Below are 22332 nucleotides of genomic sequence, written 5' to 3'. Positions count from 1 at the left end.
CAGATAACTAAACTGGCTTTAAACAAGCGGGTATGTCTCCATGCAGTACCTATCAGGATATTAGCTTGGGTCCCAGAGCAATCTAACAGTGTCAGTGTGGTGCTACCTCTGGGCTAATTAGTCCTGGCACAGTGCTGTGTTGATGTGATTTTGAAGCTATCTCAGCCGGAGTTAATTCAGCTATCTCTGCACAGCACTACCTTGCAGACTGTTAATAGGACCTTAATGTCTGAAAAAGAATCTGTTAAAGCAATCACACTCCTCACTTGACTAACATGAACATGCCTGGGATCAGCTTTTGCTGTGTTATCGCTAGGGCAAGACAGAAACAGGTGGCAGCAAAAACACCCTCAACTCCTCCCCCCCCCCCCCCCCGCCCTTTTTTGCTAAAACAGGAAGCCTCCAGGAAAAAATAATGCAATTATATCAGCTGAGCTGTGGAGCCTGTTTTGATTCATAGTAGCTTCTGCAAACAGGGATATAGCGGAAACACAGGATGGCTTCCATAGTGTCACTGTCCTTATATGACCAGTGAAGAGGGTTTAAGGTAAATATACCGGAACCATCAGTGCCACAGTGCTTTCAGATAACCATTGTTCTTCATTGCAACCCAGCTTCTGGGGATGGTTTCTGAACTTTAATAAGGCTAGGAAAAGCCACTGCCAATTTGTACATTCAGTTTGGACTCTGATGTTACATCTCTGTTTTGACCGGAACAGCTTCTACAGAACTGCGTTTATTGTTCTCATCCTGTTCATTAATGCTTAAAGAGATCTCTGTGTTTTATGTCGTGTCAAATATTTTTTAATTCACATTCACCAGAGTTATGTTGATCTTTGCCCATAGCACTCTCCCACCCCAATTCTACTCATGGTTTAATGAACTCTAATTCCTTAGTAAACTATATCGTCTTGACATTTACAGGCTTCCAAAGGCCTCTAATAAAATCAAATTCAGTTTAGAAATAAGTTTTACATATCTCATTTTGTAAATCTTTATCTTTAAAAACTGCTCATTCTGCTATTCCTTTCCCTGTGCTACCAGATAATCTGCCCCATCAGCTTCCTCATTACAGCACTTTACTAATTCTCTTCTACATTTATCGCAGATTTATTTGCAGCCATAGTCTGATTCAACTGAATTTGCCAAGCGGGAGGAAGTGAGTCAACTATTGAGTGTATATTGGAACTTACGAAGGGTTCTCTGTCAGCGAGAAAGAAGAATGTCCGGAATAATACAGTTTATAATTTTCTTCACTCTATAGTATTTTTTTCAAGACTGAATATAGCCCAGGTTATTTATACCAGTACAACATTTTGCAGAATGAGAACTTCAATAAAGGCTCCAAATGCTCCTTTAAGGCCAGAGCAACATCACATTGACAAACAAGAAAATAAAACAAGTATTTACTTTACCTTTTTAGGATCTGACACATTGTTAATATAAATAGTGTAGACCCCGCTTTTGTTAAAACCCGCTTGGTATACATCTGCACAGTCTCTGAAAGGTTTTTCTTCTTCCTTTTTTGCATTCTTTAGTAAAACTGCAAAACAAAAAACCATGATAATATAAGTTACAACAGCAATCTTAACCATTCCTGTATCAAGGAAGACCACTTCTGCACAATGTATTCCTTTTAAACATACACAGCAATAACTGTACTATGGTCCTTACACAGTTGGTGCATTTAGTAAATTCTGTTAAAGAACTAGTATGAAACTTTCAGACAGATGGCAGGGTAGGCACCAGCAGAAGTCATGATGCAAGTAGATAAACAGAGCATTCTGCCTACTGTGAGGTGAACACAGCGCATTCTTTCTGAGTGCAAAGGTCTGTGCAGCTGCAGGTGTTGCCTCTGACTCAAACTGCATCTGGAAAGTTGCCAAAGAATGCCCCAGAGGTGGCACGTGGAGGTGGAAAATTTGTTCAGTGTTGTGATCTGACACTGATGCTCACCTAAGACAGCAATGCAGAACCCTGGAAGGAGAGAGCTTGTGCCCTTCCTCCATGAGGTACTGCCTTTTGAGCAGCCTAGGGGCTTGGGGCAAGGGAGCTGTTTGCTTAAATTTATTTTTTTTGGCTGAGAATTATTTAATGATTTTCATATCTAGATATATAAAAGTTGCTAGATACAATTAGTGGAAAGAAGAAGAAAAATCAGAGCTACTGAAGTCAGTTGTTTAGAGTCATGATTTATTCAATTTATTTTTGGCTCAAAACAGGAAAACAATTTATGTTAGCACACCAGTGCAGATCTTGATCCTGTATATTGCAGACAGACCACATATATGAGTCTGGACTGAGAAATCAGGAGGGCAAGATGTTTGAGGATCCCCATCTTGAACAACCAAGAGATTCCCTGTAGAAGGAGTAACATCTGAGAGTGTTCCTTCACTTTCACAAACAAAAGTAGTGTGACCCCACACGATACTGAAGGATATGATTTCATTCCAACAACACATACTTTAAGCACATCAGTATTCCCCTGGAAATCCATCAGCCTACTCAGATTCTTAAAGTTAAACATGTCCTTAAGTGCTGTGCAGGGCCTGGGCCAGCACTTCATTAATCCCTACAATAAGGAAACAATATTTAAGTCCTCCAGACACACTCATCGTCTGGTGACAGACACATCTTTTTCATTTTTGGCTTGAAAGTGTGCATTATAGGTACAAAAGGAACTACGCCTTATTCACTCTCAATGAAGTGGCCTGTGCTGCAAAACTGGTGCTTAACGACAATGGTGTGTAAAAAAGCAACAGCCTTGCACAGCGTGTGGGACTATCCAGGCCATAACATGGTATGCAACAATGCCAAAGCTTTGTAGCTTGGTATACTATCTCCCTTTTGAATACCTCAAAGCAGAACTTTAGGATGGCAAATTCCTGCCAGTTCAATTGGCATTATTACCATTTCATAGGTGGGGAAACTGAGGAAGAGAAAGGTTAAATGTTTTACCTCAGTGACTTTGTGAAAAGGTGAAAATAGAAAAATAGTGAGAAATCCAATCCTGAACTGCAAGACTATCCTGCTCTCTCGGTAGGCATTTTACACACACGTCATATTCTTTTTTCCCTTTTACGTGTTTTATTTTGTTCTTTTTAAATTTGATTTTGACAAACCAAAACCCCTTACTTCTCCCTTTCCATGTATTTGCTGCATATTTATTATTTTTATCCAATACCATCAATAAAAGTTAAACTTGGTTCATATACTTGCATATGAACTTCAATTAGAAAATCAATGGCTTTGACACTTGACCATATTTGGAAAAGGTAGTGCTGGCAATGCAGTAGATGACACACTTTCCCATGAGATGGCAGGGAATGAGGTCCTCAGCAAGGTACACATCAACAGTGCACTCTCAAAGGTGCCATTTTTTAGATAAGACATAGAACTGAGGCCTTCACAGTTTGTGTTAATTAAAGATTTCACAGTACTTTCCTATAAGCAGATGGTGTTAGCATCAGTGGCCGAAGTCCAACTTGAATAATTACTTGGGGCTGGAGCCAAAGCCTAGAGGAATTAAAGCAAAGCCTCTCATTGATTTCAGAGGGCTTTAGATTTGATTCATTCTTCCTGGCCTGAATTTCTCTAATGCTGTTGTTTCAACTGCAGACATCAGTCTCTCCTGTCTAAAAAATGTATTTAGTTGTGCAGAGGCAGAGTCTTCATTTCCTTGAGTCTTCAAGTACTTATATTTTAATATCTTTATGTAGAGAGATTATCTCACCTCTATTCAGCCATTATACACAGATTGAAAACCACTTGGAAATAACTGCTTAAGAGTCAATCAAGGAAATTTGAATTTGGTTTCTTTTAACTGAAAGTTAGACCAAAAAAACCCCATGAGTATATCCTAAAGTTCATATTATTTAAATTTTAAACAAGGTAAGATTTTAATTTCAGAGTAACTAGAATTAGATTTGAAAATAATTTTCTAAGGAGATGGATTTCTAAGAAGCATACTTAGAAATAAATTTTTTCCTCATGCTTAAAGACTAAGAAAAACCACATTAAAACTGCTGTTGATGTAAGAGATGAAGGTGACAAAGACAGATAGATGCCATAGATATGCCCAGTTCCTTCCGCCCTTCCTCTCAGTATCAGACAGCTGAAACACCTGAGATCACAGACAGCAGATGTGTTAATTTCCTGTAGACTAAGCAACCCAATACCCTTCTTTTGCAGCAGTGGGTTTTATTCAGTGAACCACTGTAGCCAGGAGAAGATGGCTTTCCTTGGGTTCCTTTCATCCCTCTCTCAGGAGGTAGTGCTCCCACTGGAAGAAAAGCTCATCTCCTTGTGAAGGAGCTGAACTATTACAGATTGCAGCACAGTATATTAAGCATGACCAGCACAAAGTTAGTTTTTCTTAATACATCAGACTGTAATTTGCAAGAACAGCCCAAAGTTATCAGAAAATTAATACTCAGGAATGTTACTGGTAATGTTCTTTTAGGGTAAAATATGTTTTTTCTAAGGTTTGCTGTTGTTTTTCTAACTTAATATTCCATACAATTTCCAAACCACTTCTACCTACTATAGCTCCAGACTGTTTTTTGTACAATATTACATAGACCTTGAATCCTTATATATTAAGTCAAGTTCCTGAATGATGCATTGGCTCACATATGGTAGATGTGTAAATAAATTTTAGAAAAAGTAACAAGGCTCAAAGAAAGTAGTTCTAAAACAAAATACATAGCCATTACATTTCTTTGTTCAGCTTCAAGATCTTAATTGACTTTACACAGATTTCTAATGTTAGTTTAGCTATTTTCAAATACAATGCTTACGCCAATGTTTTATGTACCTGAAGAAGATAAGTCTACGTCAAGCAAAATAATTTTACCATTTTTAAACCTGAATGCTTAGCCAAAAATTGGACCCCTGGAGGGTCCAAACTGGTGATGAAGTCATGCTCCTTTGAAGCAACGATGCCTATGTAGAAAATCCTGCTTTCCTGAACGGAAGAATAATTAGCAAAAGAAATAACTTCTTTCACTGCACTTTCCAAAAGTCTCTTGGTTAATTTTTAGCTCAGTAACTTTCTCCTTGGGCTACGCTACCTGTGTTTCCCTACTTGATGAATTATTTCTGTCAGTTATCAGTCTTTCAACTGTTTCTTTCCCTCAATGCCCTAAATGATGATTTGAGTCCAGGCAATACAGCTGGTACCATCCATAACTGCCCAGAGCTCTGTCAGATGGCTGCTCCCATGTAGAGGCAACAGCCCTGGCAGTGCAACTGCTCTGCAGCCCCATGGAGGAACAGGAACCCAAATCACCGAGGTTTCAGCTAACCTGTAGGATGCGAACTGCCACAGCTAAGCAGCTGTTCTGCTGCCTCTACTAACAGGGTATTCGCCTTCAGTAGAAATCTGGGTCAGCACCTGAGGTTGTAGCCTTTTCAGTTTTCTTAGAAGGGGTTACTGGCACTCGCAAGTGAGAGAGCTCAGATATATAGGGCCTTTTCGCAAAACAATAGTCAGGGAAATCCCTTAACTGATTGTTAGTTGTGTGTGCTTCTGTGTAGGGTGAGACTATTCTTATGCTATCAGTTATGAAAACAAGTCAATAGTAAATGAGTTTACTAGTTCCTAACAGCTATCACAAATGAAGGATGACTGCTTTTCTGCCCGGGTGTAAAGAAATACAAACTGACTACTAGGAATAAATAGCTTCTGAAATATTTAGTAATCTAAAGTTCTCCTCTAGGAATACAAAATTTAAAATATACAATATCTATCTTTTTTTCCTAGCTGTATGAAAATTATCTAATGCCATCTCTACTAGAAAAAAAAATGTTAAAAATATACTTGATTTTTTAAATTGAGATTTCTGATTGTTTTTGAGAAAATGAAGCAGTTCTCTCATTGCTTTTCAAGTCTCTGTCAGATATTTGGTGAACAAAAAGTGCAGTTTGTCTGTAAGCAATAAAGAATGTGAAACTGCAGTTCATTATGTTGACTGAATCAATAAAATCACATTCATATCTACTAAATTATTTAAGATCTGAACTGCCATGTTTGTGAAATCAGTTGAGACTGAGTTAATCACTACAATCTTATGTCCTTTAATGATACTGCCAGCAAATGAAAGGCAGCTGTTGGTTATTTTGCATGATAGTGACTTATTCGGACAGATATGCAGACATTTCTGTAGTGTCTTAGTGAACTATTATATTTTCATTGTTTTAATGTTTTATTTACATGAATCTAATTTTCTTATAGGACTTAATAATCACTATATATACCAGAAGACATTTTAAAAAATTCTTCATGCTTTTGAAGCCAGAAAGGAAAAGTGTCTCTCCATATCTTATTGGGAAATATAATTGACGTAAATTTTAGCTGCTCTGTCAAAAGCATCTGAGGTGAAAATTTCTGTCTGCAGATGAGCAGCTTCTAAAAAATCAAAAAGGACAATGTTGTAAATTGATGGGTTTTACCTACAGCTGTAGCATTCCAGGACAGGTTCATTCAAGGACTACCAAATGGCAGGTTTTGTCTAGATCCAGACTGCAAATAAATTTCCCCTTGATCTTGTCATGGTTCCAGACACATGGTGGGGAATCCTCTATTTCTATAGGAGACCCTGTATCTGACCTCTTTCCAACCATTTGGGTGCAGCTGCTGTGCACCACCACAGTTTCAGTTATGATGGCAAATAGCGCCTAGCTCGCAAAGAATCAGATCAGGAACAGTTTGCTAATGTTATCAAAAGGATGTCAGTCAAATATCCCCAGTGAGGAGGCCTGGAACATGGCCCACACATGTATATATGTTCCCAGACTTAGCAGCAGGAACCACAAACAGATCTGACAGAGGAAGGGTGAAGATTATTTTTGTTTTGAGGAGGAAAAATATGCAAAGAGTTACAGCCACTCAGTTTTTGCTGATTTACAGCCAGAGGTATAGTCTGTTGTTTCAGTGGCCTAGTATTGCATATACCAGCCTCCACTGGAGAACAAACATTAAACTGCAACCTAATAGCTGGCTGTGACATCCAACTATTTCCTGCAACAAGACAACCCTGTGACAACACAGTTGTGCTGCAAATGTGACACAAACCACAGGGAAAGGCACAAACCTGGAGGCTAAGTTCCAGTCAGATGTGCTCTCCAGGTAACCACAGTGCTCTCTACAAACTAAAATGATAGTCATGTAAGACTACTTTTGTGTCTCTGTCAAAAAGGACTTGAAAAGCACATTTTCTGGATTCTAGTTTGTTCAGGTATACATGCTATGTGTTTTTCCTTTCCAAAAAGTATTTCTGGATTATTAAAGCTACCACTGTCACCCAATATAGCCAATATGAAAATTACATTCCATTGAGATGTATTAAATTAAAAAGTATTGCAGTTACTTATTATTGATAAAACATTGGGAACTTTTAATGCATCTATCTAATTAAGTAAAAGTTTTAAAGGTGAACTTATATGCACTTAGTACCCAATTCTAAATTATTATAAAGACAAACTACCACCACCTGATTTTAAACTTTCTCCAACGTCAACTTTATTTCCTCCTGTATTAATACTATGTTTTATTTTCATCTCCAGAAAGTCTGAATATGATCTTAAAAAAGGAGGCAGGGGGGGATATTAATATGAAAGCTGTATCTGGATATCTTGGACTCCAGCAGTCTTCTCAGATAAGTCATTGTTTGTGCATGCTTGTGTACTCACATTTGTTTATTAGGGAGGTGGGTGAAAGTTTAGGACTAGAGTTCGGACATATCATTTTCTTCCAGCACAGTATGTATTTACCAAAATGCTTTTCAAGGTAATATTTCTTTGTGAGATTGCTTTGAACTTGACAAAAAGAGCTGGGCAAAGGCAAACTGGAAAAAAAAAGTTCATTTTGACATACTGGAATAAAATTTTTCTGTTCTGGGAACTATTGCTCCATAATCAAGTTTATAGATTATAAATTTGCAGATTCTAGTTTATAAAACTTTATTGTCAAGGCTCCCATTAATCCCAAATGAAGTTATGAGAGTGGCTATACCAGGTCACATTGTCACTCCATCCTCTCCAGTGTCCCATCTCCAGCATCAGAGGCCATAGAAGTCATGGGGCTTCCTCACCAGACTTGATCTTTTAACCCTCAATGCTCTTCTGGTTTCTCCTTTGCTTGCATGCTCGTAAATTTTCTCCTTATTTTCTTTTTCCTTTAGGCCTTTCCTTCCCCAGGAGGACCCTAAGGTGTTGCAAGGGCTGGGCTAACACCTGGCCCCAAAAAACAGTCTTCAGTAGGAACAGATGTCCAAAGCAGATGACTGGAGAAGGGCATAAGAGCAGGCAAGCATATCCAGGAATTCACAGCATAGGCACTTCCTCTGCCAGATAGAATGTCTGTATATTTAATAGGCTTTGAAAGAATTTTCTTCCATGAATTTCTGCAGTTGCTTTTTTGAAGCCGCACAAATTTTAATCATTCATAGTGTCCCATACCAAGGAACTCCATACACATACCATGTGAAGGACAATCTCCCATTGTTAGCTTTTAACCAGTGTATTTCAGCTCGTGACCCTTCATTCTTAGCTGAAAGTGTCAGTAATTCTGCATCCATACTCTACAAGCCACCTATGATTTCTACTGCATTCTCCTCCTACCATCTTTTACAGTGCCTGAGGTATCTCTGATATGATTAATGAATGTTATTTCACATCTTTGATCATCCGTCTTTGTAGCTTTTTCCATCTTTTTTTGTTTTGGAGTTGGGGTTTTTTTGAGACAGTATTTGAGCACATATTTTATACAGTATTTGAGCACATCATGAATTATACTGTGGTACAGTTTTTTTGTGATTTCCTTTCTGTTCCTTTGTAATAATTTATAAAACACTGTTTTCATTTTGACCATTAATAGGCAAGTACCCCCTCCTGTGTCTTTCACTCAAGATTTCCTTGGGAGCTTACCTTGAACTTACATGGGTATTTTAGAAGGTGGGAGAAAATAGAGCTCTAGAATTCCTTCCTTAGGCATGCTTATCTGCTGAATTATTAGAATGGAAAATGCTGGCCTTCATTTAAGAGTTCAGAGTTTATGACAGTATAAGCAAATATACGTATACTCACACATTTTTAAAGTCTAAGGGAGCACTTAGTCATAATCCAAAACCCAGTGCAATGGCAGGATGTCACTTAAAGGAGCTGTGCTGCTCTTCTAATTTCTGTTAGTTGTAGACTGCCTCCATAGTCACAGAATAATCAACTAACAGGAGATCTGGCAGAAAGTGTTTTGGTTTGATTTAGGGGGGGGGAAAAGGGGAGGCAGGCTTGGGGGTTTTGTTTGCTTGCTTGCTTGTTTTGTTATTGTTGGTTTGTTTCTTTGCTACACATGTTTACTATTCCACTGGAATCAGCTCAGTGATCTGATTCACCCTGTGACCCTACAATCACTGGACTGGGTGGAGAAGTGGAAGGATTTTCTTCCAAGCAGCAATGACAAAAGCAAAAATAGCCTTTTTGCCATCAACCCCCAGCCCTTCACAGCTGCATGCATACAAATTACTGCATGTGGGAGGCCCAAATGGATGTGCAAACCTCTCTTAAATACAGTCCAGCACAACTACCAGGCCGTGCTGAAATGCAGTTAGTAGGGCTACTATGATTCTACCAGCCTAGGAACTCATCCATTCTCAGATTCATTAGGAACACTAAGGTTCATTACATACAGGAATTTCAGATCCATATTTTTAAGGTGGGGAGGAAAGAGAAAAGGTGTAACCAATTAGATGCCTCGCATTAACATTTACAGAAATGTTTTAGCAGCTAACAGAATATTACTTTTCTTTCCCACATACCCTCTAAGAGTCTGAAGTAAGAAAGGCAAACAATTGCATAGCAAGAGCACTCAAGCTATCCAACTACTTATTAAATAAATCATTTTAAACAAAATTTCCCTCCTGTAGTGCTGCAGGAATCGACTCAGTCTTGGAAAATGACAATAACATAGTAAGCTTTCATCCTCTCAAGGGCATAATTATTTACTACCTAATAAATTATCAACAGTTATCAAGTTTGTTTCCCAATAAATCCAGTCTTAGTGACTGGTAACAACAATAATACTTCGATTCACTGTGCATTTGAAAGACATCATTTAGGAATACCATAAAGTGGTCCTCATTAGTGAGCAGAAATAGAATGCCTTATGGCCCATTTACAAAGAGATAAAGACACTTAATTATCCAGCTGCAATATAGTTCCTTAAGAGTTTCTGCTTGAGACAGCAATTTTGTGAGTAACCAGCCATTCACTGTGATGAGAACTAAAGAAGTCTTTCATGAACTGCTACAAGAGAGATTAAGCCACTGGCTTTGTTTAATATTTCTAGTGTCCATATTTTTTTAATTGATTTATATTTTTCCATGCAGGCACCCTAATGTGCATTTAGGGTTTCCAGCTGAAGAATGGTATGCATACAAAGAAATTTTTCACTAACAAGCCATTTGGGTGACACCAACAGTGTTGTTACTTGGTTTATGTATGCTGATATTCCCTGTAATATCTTTGGTGTGAGTGAACAATACCATTTTCACAAAGCACAGTGAAGAGGGATTTGGCACTGACATATACTTTAGGAATGAGGGTGGGTAATTGATTTCAATATTAACAATCAAGAACTTCAATGTAAAAATATGTACTTAAATTATTCATTTTTCAGTACTAATAAATACTGACCTCCTGCTGTGACCATCAACAAGTTAATAGGGATAAAATATGGGAATCCCCAATTCTGTTTTGAAGAATTTAAATATTTTCCCACTGACAGAAATTTCAAATGCTGCACATCCAAATTGACTTATTTCAGTGCTGAATCTCTAATAAATCACAGCCTGGCTTGATCCTACTTAATACATTTTGTTGCATTTAATTATACAGCATAACTTGGAAATTAAGTATACTTGCCTGAGTAAGGTATGAAAATACTTTTATTTACACATCATGATGATTTGGAATTAATATTGTTATTTATTTAGTTTTAGAAAACAAGAATATAAAATTAATCTGTCCCAGTGTAGATACTGATCATATAAATAGCAGCACTAATATCATCACCCCTTAACAGATAATATGGAGAAAAAAGGTACTTGCAGACGCAATTCACCTCATCCTAAGAAAACTCACTTGACAAAAGTGCTTTTCTTGACTCTAAAGGAAGTCCAGACCAGGACTCTACATCAACACTGTATTATTTTTTCCAAGCACAGAATAAAAATGACCAAGGACTGTGTCATACAACCTTAGTCTTCTACATGACTGTCTATAATCTATTAGATTTAAATATCCATGTTATTGTATTCCAATACATGGCTGAATCAATATAACATAGAAAATTTGTCTTGCTGAACACAGTCCAAACACTAAAATTACCTTTCAGAACACCTGAATCTGTTATTCTATCCTGGGATTTCCAGTGGAAGGTTTTGGGGTTTTGGGTTTTTTTGTTGTTTTTTTAAATACTAGCTTGTATTATATAAGGTGTCTTTGAAGTCTTTCTAATGAAGTAGACCAGCATCACTGCTGAGGTAATTCTGATTATGTCAATGGAGTTTCCCCTGTGCCTGTAACCTTCGGGTCATTTCTTTGAAGTTCTCATTCTATTCTCACTCTCCTCACTTCAGCATAAATTTTAACATCATAACAACTGTGGTTTAAGAAGTGGAATGGACTACTTACTGTTTAATATTTTGAATAAATTAATTGCTATGCCTTTTTAAAGCATAAATTCCATTCAAATAAATTTTTGGACATACACACTTTTCCTGCATAATTTTCTAAAACATGAAAACTACCCATAAACCAGGAGATTGGTACCTTTTCAGAAATGCCAGACCCACTAACCACGTTATTTACTTCATGAACTCAACAGGCACTTCTGGGGAGGTAAATTCCTAGCATATATGTGTATTATTTTGAGAATTAAGCTTAGCTTCTTGTCAGCATTCAAGAGGAGGCTAATGCTTCATTTGTCTCCTACTAGGAGGTCACAAAACCAGATCCATGACAAAACTTTCTCTACTGTTCCATTAGTTCTCTGAAGTATCTAAGTTTAGACCAAACATTTTAACAAGGTATATTATTATGCAGTCTGATAGACAACATAAAAAACAGGAAAAAGAAAATAAGTTTATGGTTAAATATACTTTCCCATTGAATTTTTACATTCCCTTATCCTGTGGGTAGGAGTACTTGGGCAGCTATCCTAAGTTATGCAAATTAATGTTAGCACAATAGACAGTCTAGATCTATTTTCTTATACTGGAATAAAAAGACAATGTATTTGAAAATATATGTGACTTTTGACTGGACATGTTCTGTGGTGTTTGGCTTTAAACATAATTTCCCACTGGACCAATACAATTTCTGAATTACTTGGTTTGAACTTATATACACTTCTTTGATGGTGATATTATCTATTGCTTAACATAATTTGTAGTGTATTCCTTGTTTTGTTTTGGTTTTGGGTTGGGTTTGGGGGTTTTTTTTGAGTAATATTTGTGTGACTCTCTACTTAGCACTGCATATCCTTTTAATAAGTAATTTTTCTGATGTGGAAGCTTAGACAGTCTGTCATTTAAACTATTTACTATTTGTGTTATAGATTTATTGTTCGTCAGTGACAGCTATGTGCCAAAATGCTTTATCCATCATCAGACAAATAATACTCAAAGTAGTATGAGGAATGAACACTTTAAAGAAAACAATAATCACAAAATCTTTGATGACCTCTGCAAAGAACAATGTGATCCCTATCCAACTCTTACCTGCTCCAGGTGAAGGACTTCTACAGTCTTGGAGATAGTCATGCAATATCTCTATGATGATTAATTAAGTCTTCACCTCAATGTTTCTATGTCTCCATCTTTTGTTGGGGAAAAGTAAAAGTTTCAAGCATTTATCTATATTTGAATTTGGAGATTACTTAATCATTAAAAGTTACTTTAAATTCTCACTGTACTGAACAATCATTTCATTTAGAAGACTAGTGTCTGAAAGTGCTGCTTTTTTAGAAATTCTGTCATAGAAATTTATTGGCAGCTGCTGCCCATGTTGTTGCCCCTGCCTAAAAAATACTTAGACAAAGTGACAAATCTATTTAGCCATAGACACAGGCCAAAATGGAGACATGTGACTCCCCATGGTATCCTGGATATATTTGACTCTCTGTAGGCTTTCTGGCCTATTAGAGAGTCTATTTTAAGGATTACATGCAACTGAAATCCTGGAATCACTCACACTGGGACAGAGGTGGGTGGTATTTTGGAAGCCAAACACAAACAATTCCAAGTTTTACAGGTGGTCCCCACCCCAAAACTGGTCTGTACCAAAACTGGCACTGAAAGTGGGATCTGGATTTTGTATTTAGGTCCATCTATATTTTAAAGATTTATCCTTAGTGTGGCTTTTACTTTCTTCTCTCTTCCTCATTTGCCTTTATATCTTTCAGAAATCCTCCTAAAGTTTGTCTAGCCAGGGTGGAAGTACAAAGCAGATTTTTTAGGGTTATCATCTAGTACTAGGGACTATGTTAGCTAAGCTTCTCAGAGCGTAAAACCAAACAAAAGCAGTTTCTGTTCAGCCGTCTATCTATACACTATTCAGTTATATTATTCACAGGCTCCTAGCAGGCAAACTTCTGAAAGTTTCCCAACTTATTTAAATTAACCTAAAAATAAATTTTCTGATATGATTATGGCATTACTGGAGGAAATTTATCTCATGTTTTGTAATCAAAAAGCAATGGTTATCACCAGCTTGGTTTCAAATGAAGTTGTTTAGCTGTATTATTATTATTTTATAAAAAATAGTTATAAAATACTAATTTCAGTTTCACAAATTGGAAAATCCTGAATACTATGACTTATTCAAGGAAGAAGATAATTTTCCTGTCTGTGACGTATCCTGGGGCAGATTTTTAGGTTTCTTGATACAGATAATAGTTTTTAAAATATATATGCATACATATAATATAAAATATATGGACTTACATTTTTAATTTATGGTTGAAAAACCAACAAAGGTACTTAAAGCTATTCTGAAAATAACCACAGGATTTAGACATACTTTGCAATTCCTCTCAACTTCTGTGTTCATCCTTAGGAAGTTACTCATCTTTGACAATCTGTCCTTCTAGATTTGATGCCTTGCTTAGGTTGTGCTTCCTTTCAATGATGAGTGTCCCTAGTTGAAAGCCTGAAGTTTTTAAGGGGACCCATCCTCTGCTATTCAAAATCAAAATCATTTCAAATTCAAAATTCAAAAATCATTATCAATCTCAATGATATCTAGCAACCTTTACTTAACTTAATCCAATACTCTCTTTTATCAACAGAAAACATCTCACAATTTTACTGGCTGTTCCTTTTCTCCCTACCATTAGTTATTCTGTATACTTCCATAACAGCATACCACATACCTTCTTTCCCATCTAATACTTCTGTATGTTACTGCTCTCTCTCCTCATATGGAAATCGTTCCATGTCTCTAATTATTTCCATTGTCCTATTCCTTCCTGGACCATTTCCATTTCTGTTATATCCCTTATGAAATTAGATGACTGAGATTTACCAAAGTATAAGACAGAAAGAGTGTCACTGATTTATGTATCACATTTTGTTATTCTCTATCTCCCAATAAACACCAGTTCTCACAGTATATTTTATGTTTTGAGCATTAGTGCACAGAAATACTTGTGTAAGACTATCTAAACTTCATATTTTTGTGTGAATTTAGAGTAGCTCCAGTAGTACTTCCCAGCATGCATACTTTTCCATCTTCAACATATATTTGCACAGACTGAAGCTGGTATTAATTTTTGGTACAACCAAATGCTTTAGTATTCAGCCTTCATTAGAGTGGTCTTGTGCTCCAGGATAATATTATTATTTTAACTTAAACTGTCTGGCTCCTTTTTCAGCTGTGAATGTACTTACCAAAAATGTTGGTCAGCTAGACTTAAACAGACAGTAAATGGAAACATTTCTGCAATTATTTCTCTTTAAATTATTCTTTTTAAATAAAAAAGATATCCAAGGAAAATTCTGAACATGTTAATACACAAAAGGTAATGAAGTTCAAAATCAAGGGTTTGAGTTAGGCTATGAAAATTGTATTTATGCATTTCACTGTGCTGGGCGTCTTTTATTTCCACAGTTCCTCAGAAGTAAAGGAACTGCTGAAAATTCACGTTTTCAGGCACCTGAATTTGTACCCAGGAGCCCAATTTGAAACATCCAACTCTGTAATCCTTACTCAAAGTTTTTATAAGAAGCAGCTGAGGAAACTATGTTTAGGAAAAATGTTGGTTAGTTTGTGGGTTTTGTTTTTTTCTCTTTGACTCAAATTCAAAATTGTTAGAAAATCTTTCTAACCTTAAAAAGAACTTGCAGTATATCTCTATATGAGAATAATATATCTTTCATTTTGATATTAATTTTAAAGTACTCCGGAGCTCTATTAGAACACTCTGAACACAGCTTTGCCAGGTTTCTTTGCCAAAAGACCAGAAAACATAATAAAGGATTTGCATTGCATCACAATGTTTCTCTACTGATATGAGAACAGCCTACTATGACGGATGTTATTTAATTCAAAATGCTGGGGAACTATATAACAGAGTAAGCAGAAGGGAACATTTAGAATGAACACGAGAGGGAAAAAAAGGGTTTTTTTTAAAATATTCTATCAACACAGGCCCAAGCATGCAACACTTCCAAAGGAAGAGATCTAATCCTTGTCACTGGAGCAGTTTAGATTTAAGCCACACAAGTTGCATGGGAATATATAGTAGAGAGCAAACTCACACTGCCTTGAGCTGAATAGTTTGAATGATCTAATATGTCTTCTGCCTCTTAAACAGAGTATTGAATAATGATACAGGTGACGAGGTTTTTACTGGGGGGACAGGGTTGTTGCTTGGGGGTTTTGTTTGTTTTTTTTCTTTTTGGTTTTTAGATAATTTATGGCACTTAGAGCTCTAGAATTGCAATGAGCAAATATGCTGGGCTCTTCTGACTGCTGGTACTTAACCTCACATAGACCTCTTTCCATACTCACTGAATGACTAGCACAACTCACACAGGTACAGTTTGCCTCTAAGTTTACCCTGTACCCTTTCTCAGAAGAGTTTTAATGGCTTCTTCCCAGATGGGTATTATTTTATTTCCTCAACTTTCTTTCTCCCAGTATTTTTAACCCTCTGCTTGCTATACCAGGCACAGCTGTTAATCTTTTAGTTGTTTTTCTTAGCACATGCCTTTTCTCTTATATTCTCCTTTACGTTTCTTCTTCCTTCTCTTCTGTATGACTTTGCCTTGGTTTTTGTAGTTACTGATTTGTACTTTCCAGTGTCCCATTTCTGTCCTTTAAAGTGGTCTCCATTCACCCATCTCCCTTTAGTTCTGATGAAAGGAATTTCTTTCCAGAGACATTCTGCAGTGTCTGTAACATTTGAAAATTGAAATTCTACCTGAATTTCTTACTCAATCTCTGTAAGAAATCTGTTTACTAAGACAGACAGACTTGAGGAGAATTGTCTTTGAGTCTTTGTCAACCCCTTCTTTCAAAGGATGTTATTTCCATCTTTTGTGCTTGTAGTATCTCTAATGCACCCAGAAATAAACAAAATCCAGCAAGGCAGAAGGAAGAAAAATGGTCCTTTATTATAAATAAAATATTATTCAAGAGAAGAGATTCTTCTTTTGGTTGTCTACAGCATCATAAGTGCCTACATCCAAGTTCATCAATGTTATAACCCATTTATATGTATAAAGTTCTGGGTTACTTTCATTTGTTTAGTACCCTGTTCTCTCCAATGATTGTAAAGGAAGTCTAGACTAAATTAGATATTGGCTTCTATAAAGTTAACATCCACAGCTGGTTGGATTACTCCCAGCAGAAGAAGACATGCTCAGAGGAACAAATCAGTATTGCTAACATGAAGTCAATGGAATTATGGCCTACATCAGCTACAGTCAAGTTATAACAACTCAATGATGTTGAATTCAGAAAATCAAATACGGCTGTTAGTACAAGGATTGGCCTCAGCACTGTCTGAACCTTATTTGATATGTGGGTTCTCATCAGCTCTTTTGTCCTCAATTATAATGTCTTTTTCTTTCTTGGAATAAGCTCATTAAGTTCTGCCTTTCCAAAAATTCAGGACTTACTTCAGAATAAATTTCCTAGTACTTCTAATGTTTTATAACGCTGCTTTCTTACCTCCTTCCTTGGAACAGAGGGTGATCAGAGTGTGAACTGTATCCATCAGTTCAAGCTGCTGTTTCTGCAGGACACTGTTATTGCTTGTTGCCTTGTTTAACTGCTTCTCTAGTTCCTGGATTATGTAGCTTTGTCGTGTGACCAAGCTTTGTAGGTTCTCTTTTTCCTCCTTCAAAGTGTCCAGCTCCTCTTTATGCCTTTCTTCCATTTCTAAAATTCTGTGCTCAAGTAAACTAAAATTAAATAAAACAGTTAGTAGATACTACTTCATTCCAACATATTTATTAATAAAGAAAACAGGACTATTTATTTTTCACCATCGTGTTCAGTACATAAATGATTCATTCTAAAAATATCACATCTACTAATTCAGCCCACTGATTATCAAGTAGCCAAATATAATTGATCTCTAAGATTCCATTTTGTGATGTTTGCATGCTGTAGTGCTTAGAGTAAAGTGGACAAAACTGCATATCTAGTTGTTACAACCGTTCAAGTGCACGAGTATAGGGCCAGTAACACATTTGTATATAGAAGTGCAGTCAGAAAAGCCTAAGTTAGGCAAAGGAGGGAGAAGAGCAGGGCACTGAAAAGGGAAAGCTGGGAAAGGAATTGTGCACCAGATCAGTGGTATCTGTTTTCACATTAAGAATAATACTGTTTCCCCAAAAGATAAATCAGAAGTTTGCATTTTAAGGTAGGATTCCCTTGTTTTCCTTGAGTCCACATATGTATATCCCCCCTGGCCTTTTCTTGTTCCACAAAAGGCTCCTCATACAGAAAACTGTTGGACATCATACTATGCAGCCTGCTTACATCAATTTTCAGAAATAATTTTACACATGTATGGAAACACTATCGTTTCATTAATATTCTTTTTCTAGTACCCCTCTCTGTCCTGAGTCTGAAGTGTACAATTTACAAAGACAAAAGGCATATCAGATTATATCTGGAAGAATAGAGGAGCTGTAGACATAAAGGACAGCTAGTGTCTGTCAACAGTGAACAAGAAGTTTTTTCAGGCCAGTGCTTTGATGCTGGGGTGGGAGTTTAGCAGAAAGAATTTATTAATATTAGGTAAAGAAATTAATTCAATCCCCCTGACACTTTCTATTCAGTAATTCTACTGTATACGCCAAAAGAGGTGTTTCTTATGCCTGTAAACCAACTGGTCATTACACACTTGCCAACAAACTGCTTCCTGTTCAAGTCAGTCTTAGGTTTTATTTATTTGCACTCTCCCCTCACCTTTGTTTTTACTTCTGGATAATAGATCAGTGGCAAAATGCCTGCATAATTTCAGGTCATTTAACCTAACTGAAGAATGTAATAAAATCCATATGGAGTTGTTTCCACTAGATATCACAAAACCTTAATACGAGCTGTTACAAATGATAACAATGCAAAGATTAAATTCAGTCCCTGGATTTGCTGTACAAGCTAGAGTAATATAAAACTTTTTTTTTTTTTTAAATAAAAGAAACCAAACAGCAAATGTCTTTTTCTGAAGTGTTATAAATGTGGGACTTACTTACAAAGATACTGAAGAAAATATACTTTGTAACATCAACATATCTAGTTCTGTGAAAACTAGAAGTATCTAGGTAAAGGGGGGGTGAGGGGGGGAGAAAAGGTGGGAAGGGAAAACACTTTTTCATGGGGTCCCAAACACCAAGGGGAACATGATACGTCATTCTAAAAGGCTCATTAATTAGTAACAAAAGCATAACAAGATTCAGTGGACTGGAATCGGATGATAGGAAGTTTCAATCTGAAACAAAGTACACATTTTGAAGCCAACGACAATAAATTATTTTAACACCTTATCAGACCTATAGCTGATTTTTTTCATCACTTGACCTCTAACATTAAATACAATGCCTTTATACTCTAGACTCACATGGATTTTTTTGCAAATATTTATGTGGAAGTCTTTGAGCTTTGTTATGCAGAAGATCAGACTAATTAGTTTTGTTAGGCAGAAGTGGTTGAAAATGTTCTGATGGAACCAGTTTTGGTCATAAAATACTGTTCAAAAAAATAACAAAAAAAAATTCTACATGAATTTTATCAGTGCTGTCTGTATTTTCACAGAAATTATTGAAATGCTCATTTTGATTCTGAATTTTAACTTTTCTGATAGACTATAACTTATATCAATGCACTTTTGATAGGAAAAAGGTGGGCGCTGGGCACAGTCTGTGATCGAATGGGTGCTAGGTGTGGCTACATCCCAGTCTGACATCTTACAGTCCATCAAAAATGTTGTGTATTGTCAATGTAAGAGAAGATGCCGTTCTTGAAGCTAGAATATTGCTTTATAGTTAAATGGTAAGCAGAGACAAAAACAGTTCCCTTTATCTTTGTTGATATCCAAGTACAGTACATGTCATTTCCCTAATTCCACAACATCCTATCTGTACGTCCACATCAAAATGATTTCCATATCTCAATGATTTCATGTAAAAGAAAGAGCCTTTGACAGCCACAATTTCTGCATTGCATTATTTGTTTGCCACTGTAGCCCTCCTAAGACCATAGCGAATGAACCCATGGTGATGACAGTCTTATTTGTAGCAACACTGGCCATGTCAAGAAAGAAGGAAGAAGCTGACAATGTTTAGAGCTTCCCAGTTTGGTGCCTACAGAGACAGACAGCAAGCATATGTTTTACGGCTTTAGTAATAATACATCCTAATATTTATGAGTGGTGTGTCAACAACATGTGGTGGAAAGATCGGAGTGTCACAGCACATGGTTCTTTTACAGTTTTCTATGTAGATTAAAAGTCCTGTTATTATAAACTGCAAAACTAAGCTATTTTAAGGAATGCATATACATTTATGCAATGATCTTTCTATATCCATAAATCTATAACAGATAAGAATAAAGTCCTGAGGATAGGACCACTCCCTGTATTCCTGGGAGAAATCCAAAACATTCATTGTGTTTTACTAAGAAGCAGTGAAAAACCTTTGGTCAAAGCTCCAAATGAACAAAAGCAAAAACTTCACATAGACTGGGGATTTCTGCACTGGCCGGTTCCAAAAAGAAGAAATCCTTAAACAGCATGAGAAAAGCTGCTCTTAAGGCCTTTGACACCAACGAGGCCAGAATTTTTCATTTGTATTGTTACATTCATATTTATTATAGCTCATTTAAATAATAAAAAAAAAATTGTTAGAAACTCCATCAAAAAATCTTGAAACAGGTTGAAACCCATTACAAATATATTTAGATTTTTTTTTAACAGTTGTGAGACCACTCTGTTCTCTCTTTTTCCCTTGTGACATCAGACAATTTCTAACAGACAAGTACCATGAAGAAATAATTTTGCTGAGTGCTTGGTAAAGATATTTTCTCAATTTTTTAAAGAGGCATTGTGAACACAGAGTTAAAATGACAGTATTTGTACTATGTTTCATTAATAATTATTGCTGACATAAAATATTAAAGAAAACAAAAAGAAGGCTGTCTCTATACCAATTAGTCCAACAATCTGTAAAGGTTGACTGAAATTGTTATATAACATTCTTTTATAACACTTTCCAGTAAAATGTTATGGGCATGATGTATCGACTGGCTTTTTTACAGTAAGTTTACCATATACATTTCCTATACATTTGAAATTCCTGTACATTTGCTATATGTTTGTAATTTCTATATGTTTGTAATTTCTATATGTTTGAAAACATTACTGACCCAGACAGATGAAGCAGTCATGGGAACTACAATACTCACAATAAAAAAAATTCACCATTTACTAGAAGCATCATATGTATACATATATATATATAATCATACACATACACATATGTGTGTGTATGATTTATAATTGTAGCCTTCAATCTGGGGAAACAAATCAGGCATTTAGAGAACAGAATGAAGTTGTGAAGAAACAAATGTTGTTGTTAGCATGGATAAACACCAGTATTATCGGTTGGACAATGACTCTTTGGAGTCATTATCTAGAAGTCAGTTAAATTAAAACCAAACACACACAACTCAAACACAGACAAACTTAATTTTCCTAAAGGTTAACCATGTCTTAATATCGAACCTACGGATCTTGGCGAGGCTAGGAATCTATTTTCAACCAGACAAATTATTTGTTAACTTTGTCACGATATAAGCCAGTGGGATGCCTTGGTGCAACTGTGCTGTGTCCAGCTGATTCAGAAAAAGCCCTCTGATAACACTGGAGAGGGTAGAAGACCCATACGGGAGTCAAAGAATGGCTTCCAGTGAAAGCTGTTGTCATTTTGAAAGGTGATGAAGTAGAACATATAGAAAGCACTCTGGTAGCTCTCTGGGGAGGAAGGAAAGTCTGGTTTAGACAATCTGCCTTATAAGGTAGGTAGTTTATTCACTAATCCATTCCAGACCACAGCAGTTTAAGAGGGTTTTTTATCTTTGTTTTCAGAGGCCTCAGTTTAGACACATGAGAACAGGATATAGACCAGATCTTAGAGATGGACATCTTTTGTATTAAAATAATCCTTAAAAAAATCTGGATTTATTAAAAATACAGATAAAAACATTTACTTTGTTGAGCTATTCAATAAATAAAGACAAGTAGCGTCACACTAGCAAAAAATTCTTTGGCTGTATACATGTGGTTTTCTTGTATTATGTATGTATGGGAAGACAAACAGGTAGAGGATTTAAATGCTTACTTTGGAGTACAAGAATGGCATTTTCTCATTAAGACAGCTTCTTTGTACTTGGTTTTACGTGAGTGAAATTTCCCATATATTGTTAGCTGCTGACCATTCATACTTTGGTGGTCTGATATTGTCTGATCAGTTTAAGGAAATATAAAAATATGTCCCCATATTTCTTAAGGCCAGTAAAATAACTGGTCCCTAAGCATCAGTAAGCTTATTTTTTATACCAGTGAAAAGATAATTCCATTGAAATCACAAAAGTAAAATGAAAAATCTGGATTTATCTTTTTAGTATGTACGAGACCTGCAAATAAAACTCATTAGACATATTGTGTTTCCTCATCTTTCACACGGACAGATGGAAATTCAGGAATCATTCTTGAGTCCTCGCTTTTCATAGGATGCAACAATTCTTGTACTGAATGTGTTA

The 22332-nt window shown here is 36.2% G+C and overlaps 1 protein-coding gene across 1 annotated transcript in view; it reads right to left on the bottom strand.

Annotated features, from left to right (window-relative positions):
- The window catches only part of ANGPT1 (angiopoietin 1), a 162726-nt gene that overhangs the window by 57384 nt on the left and 83010 nt on the right, over positions 1-22332 (bottom strand). The window contains exons 4-5 of the mRNA XM_010577001.1: positions 17236-17468; positions 1416-1543 (exon numbers count right to left, since the gene is read on the bottom strand). Coding sequence (XP_010575303.1) covers positions 1416-1543; positions 17236-17468 — 361 coding nt within the window. The remainder of the gene's footprint in view (positions 1-1415; positions 1544-17235; positions 17469-22332) is intronic.

This window comes from Haliaeetus leucocephalus, unplaced genomic scaffold, assembly GCF_000737465.1.
Source record: "Haliaeetus leucocephalus isolate CR32 unplaced genomic scaffold, Haliaeetus_leucocephalus-4.0 Scaffold555, whole genome shotgun sequence".
Lineage (NCBI taxonomy): Eukaryota > Metazoa > Chordata > Aves > Accipitriformes > Accipitridae > Haliaeetus > Haliaeetus leucocephalus.
The sequence above is the reverse complement of the archived record's forward strand: the minus strand, read 5'-3'. Positions and strand labels throughout refer to the sequence as shown.